At 44.5% G+C, this 18,843-nt stretch overlaps 1 protein-coding gene and 1 long non-coding RNA gene across 2 annotated transcripts in view; one reads left to right on the top strand and one right to left on the bottom strand.

Moving 5' to 3' along the window:
• ARHGEF16 (Rho guanine nucleotide exchange factor 16) overlaps positions 1 to 13,972 on the top strand; it is a 36,134-nt gene extending 22,162 nt beyond the window's left edge. Inside the window, exons 9-14 of the mRNA XM_063145051.1 lie at positions 3,193 to 3,285; positions 4,181 to 4,338; positions 9,692 to 9,892; positions 12,265 to 12,338; positions 12,482 to 12,583; positions 13,803 to 13,972. Coding sequence (XP_063001121.1) covers positions 3,193 to 3,285; positions 4,181 to 4,338; positions 9,692 to 9,892; positions 12,265 to 12,338; positions 12,482 to 12,583; positions 13,803 to 13,942 — 768 coding nt within the window. The 3' untranslated portion in view covers positions 13,943 to 13,972. The remainder of the gene's footprint in view (positions 1 to 3,192; positions 3,286 to 4,180; positions 4,339 to 9,691; positions 9,893 to 12,264; positions 12,339 to 12,481; positions 12,584 to 13,802) is intronic.
• LOC134411325 (uncharacterized) lies at positions 10,466 to 13,830 on the bottom strand. The gene is made up of 3 exons (XR_010026339.1): positions 13,617 to 13,830; positions 12,514 to 12,567; positions 10,466 to 10,586 (listed from the first exon to the last, which is right to left on the bottom strand). It is a non-coding gene; the product is annotated as an uncharacterized LOC134411325 (long non-coding RNA).
• Positions 13,973 to 18,843: the final 4,871 nt, after the last annotated feature.

Below are 18,843 nucleotides of genomic sequence, written 5' to 3'. Positions count from 1 at the left end.
TTTGATGTAATGAGCCACGAGGGGCAAGGGTCAAGCACACAGGTGGTCGACCGGACTTGGCCAAGCACCTTGTCCACATCCTCGGGCCTCAATAACAGCACATAGTGATGGCATTTCAGCCAAAACCTCCTGATGACTTCCCCCAGCAATTTCATGTAAATATTCAAAAGCATGGGGGACAAGATAGAACCTTGTGGCACCACAGGCTAACAGCCATGGGGTGAAATAGAATACCCCAGCACCACCTTCTGAGACCGCTCCTCCAGAAAGGACCAGAACCACTTTAAAGCTGTGCCTCCCAAGCCCAATCCAGATAAATGATCCAGAAGAATACCATGCTTGGTGGTATCAAAAACCACTGAGAGGTTCAGGAGAACCAACAGGGTTGCACTCCCCCTATCCATTCCCCTATGAAAGTCATCAAACAGGGTGACCAAGGCAGTTGGCAAATTTGAGACAGGGCAGTAGTCATCTAAAACCATAGGATCTAAATTTGGTTTTTTCAACAAGGGCCTCACCACAGCTTTAAGGCCTCCTTGACCACAGCTCAAGGAGGCCTTTACCACCTCGGAGGTCCAGATATCCAGCCCAGCTCTGGCAGCCCAACTCTGGCAGATTTCAAAAGCCAGGATGTGCAAGGGTCTAAAGGACAAGTAGTAGGCCTCAATCCTCCAAGCAATTGTCCACATCCTCAGATTGCACAAAAGGTATCCGTAACATGAATCCATCCATATACAACTTTGGCATAACAATGGTATCCAAGTCATCACGAATACAAGCAATTTTATCTGGAAAGTGTCTTGCAAATTGTTCACCGTGGGCCTTTGATGGTTCAGGTTGTTGCATTCCAAGGCCCATGGCTAAGAGGCCTTTGACTACGCAAAAGAAGTCCGCTGGATGACACTGAGCAGATGCAATATTGGCAGGGAAGAAAGCTTTCTTCACCGCCACAGCGTAAGACCACAAAAAGATTCCTTCCTGTGTTTGGTTGTATTTGTTCCAAGTCTTCTGCGATTTGCTCTCTAATCATCGACACAGTCGTTTCATTGCCCTCAGCTCCTCAGAATACCAAGAAGCTGACACAGTTCTGCGACTTGGTCAAGGATGTTTGGGAGCGATAATATGGATAGCCTGGGTCATCTCCTCATTCCAAGCAGTGACCAGGACCTTGGCAGGACCACAGGCTAAGCCTGCAGGAAAATCCCTGAGAGACTTCAAAAAACCATCCGAATTCATCAGCCTCTGGAGGAGGACCATCAGATTTGGTCCCCTCCAGAGATTACAGGTAGCCTGAAGGTCAAAACTGATCAGATAATGATCTGTCCATGTCAAAGGAGTCACCACAGGATCTCCGCCTGCAGACCGTTTTCTCCCAATCCAGCACAGAAGTCCAGGCCCAAAATGTGTCTTGCCATGTGTATCTCGGACAGGCCCATGGTTCACATGGCAGCCATGAAATCCTGACAAAGTAGCCTCAACATGAATATTGAAGTTCCCCAAGACCATAAGCCTTGGGCTCCTCAACATCATGCTCGAGACCACCTCATTCAACTCAGGCAGGGAGAATGTTGGGCAGCAGGGTGGGCGGTACACCAACACCAGGTAAAGACATTCAAAACTGGTCGGCTGTTGGACAGGGTGTCTGACTAGGGAGAGGGAATCCCTGTTAACCAAGGCTACCCCCCCTCACTGCCCCTCTAAATGAGCTTGGTACTGCATAAGAAACCCTGGTGGACACATTTGGATGAGATTAATTCCTCCCCTTTCATCCAACCACGCTTTGGTAACACAGGTCAGGTCAGCATATTCTTCAGGCAAGCCATGAAAGTTACTGAGATTGGAAGGTGGACTGGAAGGGGATAAAGCATGTAGGTGTCTTAATCGTCCCTCTCTATAAGTCGTTGCCTCCCACCACCATAACACCTTCTGCCTAGCACTACATCTATAGAGGCCCCAACTTTCTCCACTGGTAAACACATTTTGGGCCTGCTGGAACTACATTCCATCTTAGGGTTAATTGTTGTTGCTTGCTGCTATGATAGTTTGGCGCACTGGGGGAAGTTAGGTGGTGGTACTTCCACCCAGGTGTAGATGTTCCTGTTGCCGTTTTTACTGTTGTTCTTGCATCTTCCGGGGTGGGGACTCAGTTGTGCGCTCTTGCATGCGTCTCCAAGTGTGCACTTAGCGCCTCTGCATGCCACTGCCTTTTGTACGTGCAAAAGACAGCAGAGGGTGGATTGACTGGAGAGCCAGCAAGATGTTTCAGGCAGAACCAAATTCCCCCGCCTCTTTCTCTTCATCCTTCCATGTGGCTGCTCTCTTGATAGCAGAGATATTCCTCAGGGTTGTGGAGAAAGTGACATCCCTGTGGATATTCCTCAGGGTTGTGGAGATATTCCTCAGGGATATTCCTCAGGGTTGTGGAGAAAGTGACATCCCTGTGGATATTCCTCAGGGTTGTGGAGATATTCCTCAGAGATATTCCTCAGGGTTGTGGAGAAAGTGACATCCCTGTGGATATTCCTCAGGGTTGTGGAGATATTCCTCAGGGATATTCCTCAGGGTTGTGGAGAAAGTGACATCCCTGTGGATATTCCTCAGGGTTGTGGAGATATTCCTCAGGGATATTCCTCAGGGTTGTGGAGAAAGTGACATCCCTGTGGATATTCCTCAGGGTTGTGGCGATATTCCTCAGAGATATTCCTCAGGGTTGTGGAGAAAGTGACATCCCTGTGGATATTCCTCAGGGTTGTGGAGATATTCCTCAGGGATATTCCTCAGGGTTGTGGAGAAAGTGACATCCCTGTGGATATTCCTCAGGATTGTGGAGATATTCCTCAGAGATATTCCTCAGGGTTGTGGAGAAAGTGACATCCCTGTGGATGAGGGAAGGAGGCAAAGATATGGGGGAAAGGGAGGACCTAGCAAGTTTTTCAAATGACTGAGAGGTGAAGAGCTTCTAGCCAGAACCAGGAAGGCTGTGAACCACTTGGCTGTGAAACTGAGTCCCACAAGGTGCTTTCTGAAGATCCAGATCAGTGTCTAGAAGTCTGCTTCCTTCTAATTGGATCTCCTTGTGTATTCAGAAGTAATGCAAATGATACAAAGGCATAATAAGTTATCATGAGCGAGAGGATACTTATCATGAAAGTATATCACATGAAAGTATACTTTGTCTCTCTTGTTTTTCAGCTTGTGAAGAGATGCAACGAGGGCGCCCACACCATGGAGAGGACAGAGCAGATGTACACATTACAGCAGCAGCTGGAATTTGGAAAGATCAAGGTGAGATTCAGTTGGGTCTAATTTTTTTCCAGCCAGGCTCTGTGCTTTAGGCTTGGTGTAGACCAGGAAGGATCACTCTCTCCGAGGAGTCCAGGTCAGTATACATGATTCCCCTGCATTAACCTGATCTACATTACAGGGTTCATGGGAGAGCCACCAGATGGCTATCACATGGTGGCTGAGCTGGGGATTTCATCCCAAGCCTCTACAACCCACATCCAACATTCTGTCTACTATGCCATGCTGGCTTTCTGAGATCCTAGCTTAATTGCCCCTCTTCCCAACACTTCACAGCCCCTAAGAAAAATTAGCTGTTTAAAGAAAGAAGGTAGACAGAGGTGAGGGGGGCTGGCATTGTTGAATAATTGCTGAGGCCCATGCCCCAACAGATAGCCCCCAACTACATTGAGCAGGGGGTTGGACTAGATGGCCTTGTAGGCCCCTTCCAACTCTGCTATTCTATGATAACCCCAGTGTAAGCCTAGAGGAAGAAGGAAAGCAAATAGCAGCAATAGGGACTACTCAGGGAGAAACCACCCCTCCTTCAATTCCTAGAGGTGACACTGGTAAAGATAAAGATGACCATTCCCTCCTCCTTTCTCTACATCTGTAGGAAGTTTCTGAATTCTCAACAGTTAGAACCTGTTGTCCACATGGCTGATCTGTTGTTGTTGTTGTTAATTGCATATTAAATGCTCCATGAAATTCCCCATGTTGTTTGGCCTTGTCATGATCGGCTGGGCAATTTAGGTGCCAAAGAAAGGAGACTTTTGTGGAGGGAGGGGTGCAGCTCAGCATCGCTCTATGATTGCCAGTTCATGTCTGGTTCTGAGATGTTGGTTGTTAGGGCTGAATCTAATAACTTGGTCAGTGTTGCTATGGGTCTCTCTCATAGAACTTCCCACTGATTTCTGCTTCCCGGTGGCTGCTGAAAAGGGGGGAACTCTCCCTCCCCCTGACAGAAGAGGGTGGAATTTTCCGGAAGGGCTCTGGACGTGGGAACTGCTATCTCTTTGTGTTCAATGATGTCCTGATCATCACCAAGAAAAAGAGGTGAGAGGGGGAGTTCTTGGTTTTGGAGTGTTTTTTCCTCCATGTGGTTTGTGAAGAGTTTTACTTCATGAATACTGTGGACTAGGGGTGTGCATGGACCCCCTGCTCTGCCCCGTGGGCCGCTCTGCGCCGCCCATACTCCGCTTCTCTTCGCCGCGGAGCTCCGGCTCCGAATCGGAGCTCCGCAGTGGAGGGGAGTGGCGCCAGGTAAGGACAGGAGAGGAGGGCGGGGGGGGGGGGTTACCGGGCCCTGCTGCCGTCGCCGCCCGTGCAGCGACGGCAGCAGAGCCCGGTAAGGGACCAAGGGGGAGGGGGGCCTTACCTGCCTCTGTCCGCGGTCCGTCGGCTTCTTCAATTGAGCCCGCGGTTCAACCAGGAAGTCTGGGCCGCAATTTTATTTGGGAAGTACAAGGTAACAATGATGTAACAACAAAAACATAAACACACAGCCTGTTTTGCATTGTTCATCACAGGTTCTATACAAATTTTAAGATCATTATCCCTGAACATACACATTACAGCCAGAAAATTGTTACTTTTCAATTAATAGTCTTGCTAGTTATTACATCCTTGCAAAAATAGGACTGCACACTTCGTGGATGCGGGTCTGTAGATGCAGCATTAATGTACGTAATAAAGGGGAACTAGGTTTTTTCTTCATGGTCTCTGTGCATCACACATATGGGCCCTGCACCTGTACGAAGCCTCAGTTTGGGAACATGCTATAGCTGAGGAAATTAAGTGGGAACCCCTCCCCCACCATCCCAATGCCACGTCCATAGGGGGTTCTTGCTTGTTCCCTCTGTTCTTCGACTGCCTTTCTTGCAAGCCTCATCAGGAACATAGACTGTTGGACTAAGATCGTTATTTCTTTAAAAGGTTTTTGGCTGAATTTTTATTTTTTCCTTTCTGTCGTTTTCTCTCTCTTTCCATTATTATCATTTCCGGTACACCTAGACGTGACCATATTACACCAGTTTTAAAATCTTTTTACTGGCTGTCTGTTAGTTTCCGAGCAAAGTATAAAGTGTTGGTTATTACCTTTAAAGCCCTACATGGTTTGGGTCCAGGCTACCTGCGGGATCGCCTTCTCCCGTACAATCCGCCCCGCAAACTCAGGTCCTCTGGGAAGAATCTACTTCAGCTAGCAAAAACTAGATTAACAACTGTTACCCAGAGGACCTTCTCTTCTGCTGCTCCCAGACTGCGGAATGGCCTGCCGGAGGAGACTCATCAACTTAACAGTCTACTAGCATTCAAGAAAGCTATCAAGACTGATCTCTTCCGGCAGGCCTATCCAGTGGAATTTTAAGATGTTTTTAGAATGTTTTAGGATGTTTTTAACAATGTATATCATGTTTTAATTCAGTTTTATGTATTTTGTCACTTATTGTTTTTCCCTGCCTCGATCAAAGTGGAGAGGTGGGTAAGAAATAAATTTATTATTATTATTATTATTATTGTGATCTCTTTGATCGTGGGAAGTGTGTTAAAAGGTCCTTCGCAAATGTGTTAAGTATGGGGGCAAATTCTCTTACAGTGACACCCATTCCCCCTGCTTGCTGTGTTTGGGAGAGGAACACATTGTGGAGACCTGCCCCCACTGTGAATCTTTCACCAAACAAGTGTGGCTAAATCAGGCAGACAGGATCCTGAACTTTGGAAACAGGAGTTTGAGGCAGTTGAGAAGCCCATCGCTCAGACCTATCAATCTGGGTCGTCTGCAGGTGCTCCCACTATAGCATTATAGCACTGCACAGCAGGAATTGCTAGCATCCCCATCCCATCCCACTTGGGCTCCACACACTGATCCATCAGCATTGGTCTGTCTCTAGCCCTCTCAGCAGCAAAGAAGCTAACAAAGAAAGCAAAAATACCAAAGCCTTTGTTGTACACCCAGGCAAAGGAAGAAGAAACAGGGTTCTGATGAGCCTGAGAGAATCCCTAGAATCCCTCAGAATCCCTAGAATCAAAATAATTGCTGTCAACTTCAGAAGGAGAGATCAGAGATTTCTCCCCTCCTTGACACCAATTGGTCCTGACCGAAATGGTCCAGCAGCCTCTAGCTTTTCGGCCCTGAGGAGATTCTTGAAACAGAGATCACTGGGTCCTTATAGAAGGGATAGAGGAGAACCATACTGATATGTCTCATACCCAAGAGAATGCTGTATGTCAGATTGGGAAATTTCTCTCGTCGTGATGTCTCCCCCTGGAACATTACTGATAGGACAACTGGAGGCCAAGAAATAAGAGGTACCTCTGCTATAGCTACATGCAATATTTAGGGACTGTATCACCTCGGGAGTAACCGATCCTGTCTGTACCTCCATCACTGTGACACCAGCCAATACCGATGGCGCCTGCACCTACAACCACCCATAACTTCATCCCCCTTCCACTGCTGACAGGTCTACAACATTTGCCTCATTCGTGCGACATTGCAGCAGCTATCGTAGGATGGGATGCCTCACTTCACTCCCTGGCTTCCCGTGGCTGGCCATCCAGCCAAGCCATCTCAGCTCCCACTTCAACTGCAATAGGATTCACTCTCACAGCAATCCTACAGAGAGGATTATCAATCAGTTGGCTTCCTTCTCATCACTGGCTCTTTCTATCTCATCCTCAGATGTAGCCATAGGAATACAGAAGGGAGCTGGATGGTGTATATATGACCCAGCTTTGTTGCACTGGGTATTCAGTGCAACACCAACTCAGGCTTGAGGATCGGCAGGGGGGAGTCACCATGATCCATAAAAGTTCAATCTCGCTCACCAGGAAACCTCTCCGCCCTGGGATGTACCTGTTTAATTACCAGTGTGACCCTTTGCCTATCTTTGCTTACTTTGCATATTGTTAAATAGTTTTTTCTATTGTATTGGTTTGCCTATCAGCATCCCCTTTTTGTCACTCATTATAATATTTTTGGGCAGTTGTATGCTTTTTAGCATTTTTTTGGTTCAGGATTCCAGCTCCTGGAAAAGACTATGCTCTATAACCCTGAAGAGCTGCTGCCTGTCAGTGCAGACAATAATGAGCCAGACAGGTTGCTGCAAAGCTATTGCCACCATGTTGGGCGATGGTGAAATTGTGAAAGTGGGTCCCATGTTGCAGGTTGGGACTTTGAGGTAGGTCTCGGGTCTGGACCAGCTGAAGACCACTGAAGAGGATCTAACGTTTTCCTCTTTTGGTTCTAATGAATTAACTTTGATATGGAGTGACAATGAAAATGATCATGGATAAGGCTGCTTGTTCTAGAACACATGTGGGAAACCACAGCACACTCTGCTACTGTTGCTGAATTGTAGAAATGCCTCCACAAATCATGCTCCCACAAGCCCACTGTTCAGCAGGCAGAACTGAGCACGATTTTATTGGGGAGGACAGCATGCCAGAATGATCTGCCCCAGTTTAATTAACAGCTGAATGATAGGCATGTGGGAGTGCAACTTTGATTATGTGTGAGAGAGACAGACAGAAAATCCCTGCAAGTATTGGTGGGTCAGAATCTGGGGTAGCACACTGGGCACCTACCAAGGACTACATCCTAGCAGGGGACTCACTGCTGACCTCCAGAGTCTCCAGAGACAATGTGTAGGTGAATGAATGTGACAAGCCCCTGACCCACAACCACATGTGATCCTCATTATTTATTTATTTAAAACATTTATATCCCGCCCTATATCATTAAGATCTCAGAGCGGCGTACAGATAAAAACATACCATATGAAACAATAAATATACACAGTTAAAAACAAATTAAAACATGATCCAAGTTAAACCATGATCCAAATTAAACCATGATCCAAGTTAAAATCATTTAAAAGCAATAAAAGCAGTTAAAACATTTAAAACTATGTGCCAGTGAGTTTAACCATCAAAGGCTTTGTTAAAAAGCCATGTTTTTACTTGGCGTCGAAATGAAATCAGCGTTGGCGCCATTCGGGCCTCCAAGGGGAGGGCATTCCACAGTCGGGGTTCCACAACAGAGAAAGCCCTCTCCCTTGTCCCATCATAGCGTATATGTTGCATTGGTGGGATGTGGAGAAGGGCTCCTCCAACAGATCTGAGGTCTCGGGCAGGCATATATAAGGAGAGGCACTCTCTCAAGTATTGAGGTCCCAAGCCGTTTAAGGCTTTAAACGTCATTACCAACACCTTGAATTCTGACCGGAAGCGTATAGGTAACCAGTGCAGTTATGTGGTCTCTAAAAGATGTACCCGCCAGCAGTCTAGCTGCTGCATTTTGCACTAGCTGCATCTTCCGCGTCATCTTCAAGGGCAGCCCCACGTAGAGTGCATTGCAGTAGTCTAAGCGGGAAGTTACCAGTGCATGCACTACTGTGGCTAGGTTGTCCCTGTCCAGGAAAGGCTGTAGCTGGCGGATCAGCCGAAGCTGACCCCAAGTACTCTGTGCCACAGAGTCCACCTGGGCATCCAGTGACAATGATGGGTCTAGGAGTACTCCCAAGCTACGTAACTGCTCCTTCAGAGGGAGCGCCACCTCATCCAGACTCGGGAACCACCAACCCACAGAGCTTCCGTCTTATCAGGATTCAGCTTCAGTTTATTGGCCCTCATCCAGCCCATTACAGCCTCCAGGCACTGGTCCAGCACCTTCACAGCACTAGCTGACTCCGATGACGAGAAGTAGAGCTGAGTATCATCAACATACTGATGGCACCCAACCCCCAAACCCCTAATGACCTCACCCAATGGCTTCATATAGACGTTGAACAGCATGGGGGATAGAATAGAACCCTGTGGCACCCCACAGCTTAATTGCCATGGGGTAGAACAGGAATCCCCCAATACCACTCTCTGGGATTGGTCCCGCAAGTAGGAGTGGAACCACTGTAACACAGTGCCTCCTATTCCCATCTCGCAGAGCCGACCCAGTAAGATACCATGATCAATGGTATCAAAAGCCACCGAGAGATCCAGGAAGATTAACAGGGTAGCACTCCCACTGTCTTTCACACGGAGTATGTCATCAGTCAGAGCCACCAAGGCTGTTTCAGTGCTGTGCCCTGGCCTGAAACTAGACTGAAATGGGTCCAGATAATCCGTTTCTTCCAAGAACGTCTGAAGTTGCCTGGCCACCACACACTCAAGCACCTTGCCCAAAAAGGGGATATTAGCAATGGGGCAGTAGTTCTCACATACCTCTGAGTTCTCATGAGTAGAGAGGTTGCTTGCCTACCCTGTTTTCGAAAATGGTGATCATAGTATTTCCGTGAACTGTTTCACAGAAATGGAGGCAGCAAACTGTGTGTGCATTATTCTGTTATATAAATGTGTTGATCTTCCTGGTTCCATCTTGTGTATTTTTTCTTTTCCATTTTATTTCTTGCAGTGAGGAGAATTACATAGTCCTAAACTATGCAATGCTGGATCAGCTATCAGTGGAGAAAATTGAAAACCCAGATGCTCCCTCATCTCCCCCTGGCAAGCCAGGTTCAAGTGGGGTTTTCCGCAGTGGCAACTTGTTCCGAGTGGTCCTGAACAAAGATAGCGAAGGGAAACAGGAGACGATTGTACTGGCCACAGAATCCCTGTGAGTATCATTGGTTTGGCATCAGAAGTTGCCAGCACTATATGCCTGCTGACTACACTAGGGTGACCATATGAAAAGGAGGACAGGGCTCCTGTATCTTTAACAGTTGCATAAAAAAGGGAATTTCAGCAGGTGTCATTTGTATATATGGGGAACCTGGTGAAATTCCCTCTTCATCACAACAGTTAAAGTGCAGGAGCTATACTAGAGTGACCAGATTTAAAAGAGGGCAGGGCACCTGGATCTTTAACTGTTACGATGAAGAGGGAATTTCACCAGGTTCTCCATATATACAAATGACACCTGCTGAAATTCCCTTTTTCTATGCAACTGTTAAAGATACAGGAGCCCTGTCCTCCTTTTTCATAGGGTCACCCTAGACTACACCCTTTACAAGAGCAAGGAAAAGCTCTCTTCCACTAGCTGCTTGTGAGAATTGTCACAGATAGAGAGGGCACTTGAATGGGTAGTGGTGACCATGACAAGGAAGAACTGGAGCTACTCAGGGAGCTCTTGCTGAAAGACACGCCCCCCCCCCAAATAAAAACAAAAACAAAAAAACCCTACCTGATGCGAACAGTGAAGATCACATGGGTTGCCAGCTCTCCAGAAATGGTGGTCTTTGTCTGCACTTTTGCAAACGTATGAAGAACTAAGCTGAATGAGCCAAAGGGCTGTCTAGTCTAGCATCCTCCTTCTCATAGTGTCCAACCACATATTCCGAAAGAAGCCCACAAGCAATGCTTGAAAGTAATAGCAACTGTGTGTGTTTTAACCTGTTGGGTGTTTTACTGTGGTTTTAATTTTTGTGAACCGCCCAGAGAGCTTCGGCTATTGGGCGGTATAAAAATGTAATAAATAAATAAATAAATGAGTCAAAGGCAGATTAGCTTTCCACTGGCAAGCCATTTAGCTATTGCACTTATAGATGATTCACCTCAATGGACTCATTTAATGCCCTTCTAAAGCCAATGAAGCCACATTTTATGGCCACAAATTCTACGAATCAGACACTGCGTTTTTATGGGAAGAAGTACTTTGGCACATTTAAGAGACGCTTCTTTTGTCTCCCTACTGCCCAACACAATAATGACCAAGTTTTTGTTCATATATAGATTCAGTTAGTTTTAGGAAACCTTGGATAGTGTGCAAGGCAATGGCTGGCAAGATCACGGAAGCCAGAAAGGGATTCGGCTAACTTTGATGCCGAATCAAAGGCCTCCCTTTGGGCTCCCACTCCACCTCACAAGCTTCGTAATGCGCACATTTGCTTCACTTTTTGCATTATGCATTCAAAACAGACAGGCATACCTTAAGGTCAGATGCAACTGCTGCTTCAGGCAGTAGGGCAACAGAGTGGGAGAACTGGATTATGGGAAGATCTCAGTTGCAAACCCCAAGTGAGTGTAGGATAGTGAATATGAGACTGAGCTATGAAGTGGGAAGTCTCCCATTCGGATCTCATTAGGTGGCCTTAGGTAAGCCTTTCTCAAATTCACTGCATTCATTGATGGCCTTATAGGCCCCTTCCAAGTCTACTATTCTATGATGGGGGATAATAACACTGATTGACTTGATAGGGTTGTTGTAAGGCAAGGGTAAGCAACCTATCCCTCATTCCCTTCTGGGTAATCTTTTTGGTGGCCATGTGGTGGCAGTGCACAGATGGTGAGTAAGGCCAAAGCTGAATTTGGTGCCTTCTAGCTGTTTTGGAATACAACTCACAGTATTTCTGAACATTTGCCGTGCTAGATGGGTATGAACAGAGCTAAAGTTCAAAACATCTAGAAGGTGGGAAGACTGAACTAGATAATTTGTGTAAACCAGTCTGAATGCTTGGAAGTGCTATACTAATGTTACTGCTATCTCTGTAAATTAGGGGAAGGTGAGGGCTAGCATCTAAATTTCCCCCTTCTGCAACCAAAATACCATGCATAGCATACAGCCAGCCCTATTTTGAGGGGCAGACTAGTGCCCCTCAAAATGTTTTATGATATGATTCTAGCAGGATGAGCTGAGGGAAATGGGAGCCAAGGTATTTGACCAGACCGGCTGAAGACATCCCTCATGAAGGCTCCTCCTCCACTTTCGCCACCAGAAGCCATTCCAGCAGGGTGAACTGAGGGAGATGAGAGGATTTGGGTGCTTGCATAAAATGCGAACTGAATTAATTTCTTCTCCATCCCTAACCAAAACATCTGGAGAGCATTGTATTGCCTACCATTGTAGTAGGTTACTTTGCACTACGATTGCGCTTCTGTTTCTCTCCACCACCCCAATTGCATTATCTGCTTGTGTTTTCTGAGAGGGGGATAGGGAAACACAAGTTTTTTTAAAAAAAAATACGCACACTCTCTTTTTGCATTTGGCAGGAGTGATCGTGCCCGATGGATCACCGCTTTGATGCACAGGGAGGATAAAAGCACTAACACTGTGAAGAAAAGAGGTACAACTTTTTGATTTGAAAACTTTGCTCTTCCCAAAACAGGACATGGGAGGAAGGGGGATGTTTCTCTCTTTCCCCCTTCTCTCTTTTTGCCCTCCTCCACACTGTTTCTCAGTTCCTTCTGTTCCTTTATTTTTCTCAAGAGCTTAAGCAGGTGGAGATTACACGGGCTTACCTGGCCAAGCAGACAGATGAGATTTCTCTCCAGCAGGCTGATGTTGTTCTGGTCCTGGTCAGAGAGGAGGGTGAGTGTGCTTTGGAGAGAGGGTAGGAATTATGGGACTCAGATTGAGTACCTGTACAGTACTCAATCTGTATGGAGACTTAAGGGGAGACCCAGGCCCAAATCCCAAATAGTAAGGGAGACCCAGGCCTAAATCCCTACTCATATTCCCACCTAATGGTCACTGAGTGTCCTTAGGTTACTCATCTTCTCTCAGCCCAGTCTACTTTACTTGTGGTTGTAAGAATAAATTAGGGTAAGAGGTAAGAGGCCTTGAACTAACCTGGTAATGTCCTATTGAATTAAGAGGGGCTTACATATAGAATTGTACTGTTAAATATAAACATTGATATAGCCAGTAGATTTTTGATCGTACCAGTTTTCAGCAGTTTAATATGTTATCAGAAAATCTTCACTTTCTACTTAAGTTGCCAGGTCTTGATACAAGAAGGCACATTGAAAATATCCTCTAGATATTTTGGACGGCAATTTCCATCAGCCCTAGCCAGCAAGGACTATGAGAAGTGAAGTCTAAAACATCAGGTGGATATCAGGTTGTCTACCCCCAGATGAAATTTGTCAGCTGCATGATTTTGTGATAAAATGACATGGGTGTGAGACTCATCATCTTGAAAATCCTTAGTTTTAGGGTTTTTAAACAACAAGGGATTCTAAGTTTTAAAACCTAGAACAGGGATGGGCTTGTGGTTCTTCAGATGTTTTGGCCTACAAGAGCTAGTGTAGTGTAGTGGCTAAAGTGTTCAAGTGGGAGTCGTGAGATTGGAGTTCTAGTCCCCACTCAGCCATGGAAACCCACTGGGTGACTTTATGCCAGTCACAAACTCTCAGCCCAACAACCCACAGGGTTGCTGTTGTGAGGATAAAATGGAGAGGAGGATTATGTACGTCACCTTGGGTCAGCCCTAGTCAGCATATGCAGTGGTGACTTAGAAAAAAATATATGTAATTCCTGGAGAAATCACAGTAATGTAAGATGAACAGGATGTCCACACTGCACGAGGCAAGTCTAAGAAAGTAGCTTTGGGAATGGATACCTCAATTAAATTCATAGTGAGGGAAATTGACTCTTCTTATCCTCATAATGCTTTAGTCGCATATGCAAGGGGAAGAAATGTCTTTGGTTTTCTATAGACGCTTGGACGTCTTTGTTTTTCAGGTTCCTCATGTCTCCTTCCAGTCCCACTTTCAACATGTCTAAGTTTATCTTTTCCTCCTCCTAGGCTGGTACTTAGGAGAGCGTCTGCGTGATGGGGAGAAGGGCTGGTTCCCACAGTCCTGCGCCCAGGAGATTACCAACCACAGCGCTGTGAAGCGCAATGTCCAGCGCATGGAACGGTTGCGCATAGAAACGGATGTGTAAGCTGGAACATATTGAATATTAGTACACCGGAGATTTCTTTGGATATGAAGCTATCCATGGAGCCAGGACAGCAAACCTGGATGTTTCTCCTGGTTTGAAAGTGGGCTTCCTTTCTCTTTTGTAGGATCTGGTTTATAAGGAAATTCATCAGAAATGAGTAACATTTCAGCAGAGTTGCACCGTGTGTGCGTGCGTGTGAGTATGTGTATCAAACCTTTACAGATTTATCAACTGTAATGATAAAAGAACCATGTGTATGAGCAGCTTTTGTGACCTGTGGATAGAGACATCTTGCCCTACTCCCTCCCTCCCCACACACACACCCCAAAAAATCCCTCAATTCCTCACTTCCCAGTGAGAGAAGTCTGAAGGAAGTATTTTCAAGACAACCGTATACATTCTTTCCCTCGTCCCTTTTTAGATGAAACCACTCCGCTTAGGTACTCTTGCACATTTTCTTGCAGGCAGGATTAAGAACTTTCTTTGGTATGTTGCTGATTAAATGAGACCAAACCTATTTTAAAAAATATATAACATACATCCTGTGTGCATGTTTGGAGGCCTGTGAAAATGTGCTTGTTACTATTTCTAGCTCGCTTCTACAACTTGTAACCAGATGTCCATGGTGGAACTAACCTGTGGTTATTATCACTTTCTGTGACCTTGGATCCTGGAATCTGAAGTATTCTATGTTCCCTCCAGATGCTGTCTAGTGGCCATAGGATTGCTCTCTCCACTTCTTTGTCTCTCTTATATGGGAAGCAAAACAACCCTCAATTCTTAAATCCAAATTTCATAGCATTTGCTTTTCTACTGTCAGTATCTAGTATATACTGATAGTGAACTCATTCTAGAACTGTGGGTCCTTATGATACCAAAATAGCACCAGCCACCTACAAGAGGTATCAGCGGTCTCGGGGAACCTCGAAGTACAAAAGTACAAAACATTACTGAAAAATGTGGGGGAAATTCAAAAACACCCTGAACAAGAGCCATTTGGTGGTGGTGGGAGGATTGCAAGGTGAAAAAACAGGGAGAGGGGGCATGGTATGGATATCATGAAGGATGTGTCTGGCTGGCACCTTGAAGAGGAGCACTCCACACTGCAACATTTCTGTCGCACATCCCAGTTGTAAGTTCTGTCTGGAGCTCCCTCTTTGCTGCTGTGTTTCTAAAGTGCCTTGTAAAGATGTCTATCTTAAGATGTCTATCTTAAGTTGTCTATCTTAAGTTCCACATCAATATAACTTCAGAGGTGTGTCCATTTTGGAAGCTCTACCTAGAAGATACCCCAAGAAGATACCTCTTAATGAAGAGAGCCTTGCCAGTTATCCATGCCCGACCACAGTTATTCAACATCCAGAATTGAATAACTGTGATATATTTATGTAGCTTGGGGTATCATGGTCTTGGAAACTTTCATATAGTTAAGAATACTGCCGCTACCTGGGACTTAATTAGTTTTAAACCTGTTCAGACAACACATGAAGCCACAGTGGTTAAGCACTTTCAGCTAAGCATTATGGTAATGTAAACCATTCCTAACCATGGTAGCTACATAATCGCGGTTTAAACACACTCACTAACCATTTGCTGCAAAAGGGTTAGTGGCCTAACTATGGCTTAGCATGTTGATTTCTGTGCCATTTCTAAGCATAATTATAAGTGTTAACGTTTTTTAAACTCTGTCCAGCATGGCTAGTAGGGACCACCACCTCCGGACTACTTATGTGGTCCTCCCTGGACTCAGAATCCTACCCTGAGTAATCACACGACATTCCCTGAGATCTCTGCATTCTAACAAATTGGGCAGGCAATTAGTGATCAAGGTTTTTTAGCTGTCATGTCCCATAAAATACCATTATACCATGTTGAATAAACTCTCTGTAGCTTGAAATACTGCACAGGTATACTTAAAATGTGTTGTGACATTTTGATTAATAATCTTCACCTCCACTTTTGTTCTGTTCCTAAATGTTTTCTAGTAGTTGGGTCTATTCGTGTAAGTATCCGGCAATTTGTGGTAAGAAGGTGCTACTTTGCTCATGTTTACTTTAGGAGTATATAAGTCATTTAAGATGGGGACCCCTCCAAAAAAAATCAATTAGAAATCAGTATGGTGGCCATCTTACAAAATGGCGGACTCTATCTTAAAAATGGCGTAGATAAGCAGTTGAGGTGTCTTTTATAATGTTTTTTTTTGTCAAAAGATTCAATGGTACTACTTTAAAGTAGGCATTTTAATGAATTTGCTTAAAAAATGAGAAAAATGAAAAAATAAATACTTTTTATTGTAAAATTCTGTTGTAAAATACCTACTTTAAAATAGTACCATTGAGGGTTTTTTACCAAAAAAAATTATAAAACACACCTCAACTGCTTATCTATGCCATTTTTAAAATAGAGTCCGCCATTTTGAAAGATGGCTGCCATTTTTTGGGGGGGTGTTCCTATCTTAAATGACTTATATAGGCCTAAAGTAAACGTGAGCGAAGTAGCACCTTCTTACCACAAATTGCCAGATCTTAATTTTTTTATGTGAACATCCTCCACTATAGATGTTTATGAAATCAGTAGTACCTTTTTAATGTTGTACTTAAATGCCTATTGATTTCACTAAATGCCTATTAAAAGCATTTAGTCTGTACTACTAAGAAGGTACTTAGAAAACAAGTTGCATGGCTGTATATAAAACTGTATTTTGTGTGCATCAAATATTAAAGTCTGCTGTTCTTGTTATAATTATCTAAAAAGGGTATGATATTTAGTTATTTTCCATTTGTTTTGGACGTAATACTGCCATGTATATAGCAAAAGCATCCATTTAATACAGAATAGCATAAAGTATATGCAAATAGATTTTTCTATGAATAACATAACATCTCTTTCTGGACTTGTGAGCTGCATAAAAATAGGTGATCAGGAGTAGTGAGGATTTGGGGAAAGCACAGACAGCAAACGAATCCAATTTAACTTTAACTCTGTGAGACTCAGGTTTATTTTAGTTGAGGGAATGTACCACACACGTTAATTACACACATGCACGCTTGTGCATGTGTTGATACACATCCATTATTTATATGTATAATTCTTCATAGAATAGTTTATCCAGTTTTGATAGTGTGAAGTCTTTCCTTCCATTTCAGAAGCTGTTTCTTAAATTTGGAAGCAATACCTTCACCATTCTAAGAGGTACCACTCAAAACTGATTCCATGCTTTTTTTCTTCCGAAACTTATCCTTGGATAGGTGTAGAGCATCCATAGAAATTCTACTTCTTAATAGAAACTAATTCCTCTCAGTATTATGATTTAGCTGTGTGTCCTCACATCTCAAGAAGTAAAGTTGTTAGACCTGAGGCAAAGGCCCTGGTGGCAGTATGGTGCAAGGTGATGCCTGCCGAGGGGGAAAGTGGTTGCACTGGTAAATACTCAGGGACACACGTTAGGTCCTATTTTGAATAGAGCCATAGAAATGAATGGGAATCAAGCAAGGGAGCCAGAGTGCTAAAAATATCCAAAGATCAAGAACTGCTCAAAACACATGAAAATACGGGAAATGCTTATAATGGTCCTGGGATGAAAACTACTGATACCCCAACAAATGCCAAAAATGTAAAATATTTAGGAATATATTTACCAAAGTCAATACAAAATGTGATCAAACTAAACTTTAAACCTTTATGTACCCAAGTTTTCGGTTATTTTAAGAATGGGGGGAAATTAAAACTTTCATGGTTAGGGAAAATTGCGGCTGTAAAGATTCTGCCCAAAATTTTGTATCTATTTCAGACCTTGCCTATTTCTCTCTTAGTGAAATACTTGAACACATAATGGATTTTATTCATGAAAAGAAAGGTGAGATTATCAAAACAGATTCTCTATACACATTCCAGAATCAGGTTTTCCTGATTTGGTGTCATATTATGATGCATTTCATCTGAAACAGCTCAGGGAGATTAGATAGATTAGATTGGAGGTAACCAATAATGAATTAATAGAACTAAAAGGATTATCATTCTGACCAGATAAATGGAAACTATTGCAGGTAATAATAACCCATTTTTGCAGGCAGCTATGGAAACTCTCCATTATATTTTGATCCAAATAAACTAGAAATGTTTCAAGGCTGGGAAAAGACTGGTCCGTATAGACTGAAAAACTTATTTGTGGATATGTGGCCTAGATCTGGTGAACAACACAGGGATAAGCTTCAGAACCGAAAGACAAATTGGTTTCAAATTTGTCAGGTTTCTTCCTTTACAGCAAAGCCTCAAGTGAAAGCAGAAGTCGTTCACTGCTGACTTTGAATCTGTCATTGCAAAAACAAAGTTAAAGGAGGTAAAGGAGGGCAACTGTAAACACACACAGGTCTCCAATTCAAATCCAACCCTCTCTCAGCCAAGGTGCTGCCTCTGGTAGCCTCATCTCAAATACCTGAGGGAAGAGCAGAAATTGCTTGCAGCTGCATGGTAAAGGTCGCTAAGCGCGACGCTAAGCACAACACTAAGCGTGCACCTAGCATGCACTTTGCACAAGCCTAGCGTGTACCGAGGTGCACACCTTGGGCGCACCTAGCGCACGCTTAGTGTCGCGCTTGGCAGTATGCCAAGGCGATGCCTCTGGTAGCTTCGTCTTAAATACCCGAGGGAAGAGAAAGAAGTTGCTTGCAGCTGCTTGGTAAAGGACACTAAGTATGATGCTAAACGCGCACCCAGCGCGCACATCGTAGACACCCAGCGCGCACATCACGCGCACACCTCGTGGGCACCAAGTGCAACGCAAAGTACAATGCTAAGTGCGCCCCTAGTGCTCCCCTTGGGCGCACCTAGTGCACACCTACTGCCCACCTAGCATGTACTTTGTGCAAACCTAGCGCGTACCTAGGTGCGCACCTTGCGTA

The sequence above is a fragment of the Elgaria multicarinata genome, chromosome 20 (assembly GCF_023053635.1).
Source record: "Elgaria multicarinata webbii isolate HBS135686 ecotype San Diego chromosome 20, rElgMul1.1.pri, whole genome shotgun sequence".
In the NCBI taxonomy this organism is placed as follows: domain Eukaryota; kingdom Metazoa; phylum Chordata; class Lepidosauria; order Squamata; family Anguidae; genus Elgaria; species Elgaria multicarinata.
The sequence above is the reverse complement of the archived record's forward strand: the minus strand, read 5'-3'. Positions and strand labels throughout refer to the sequence as shown.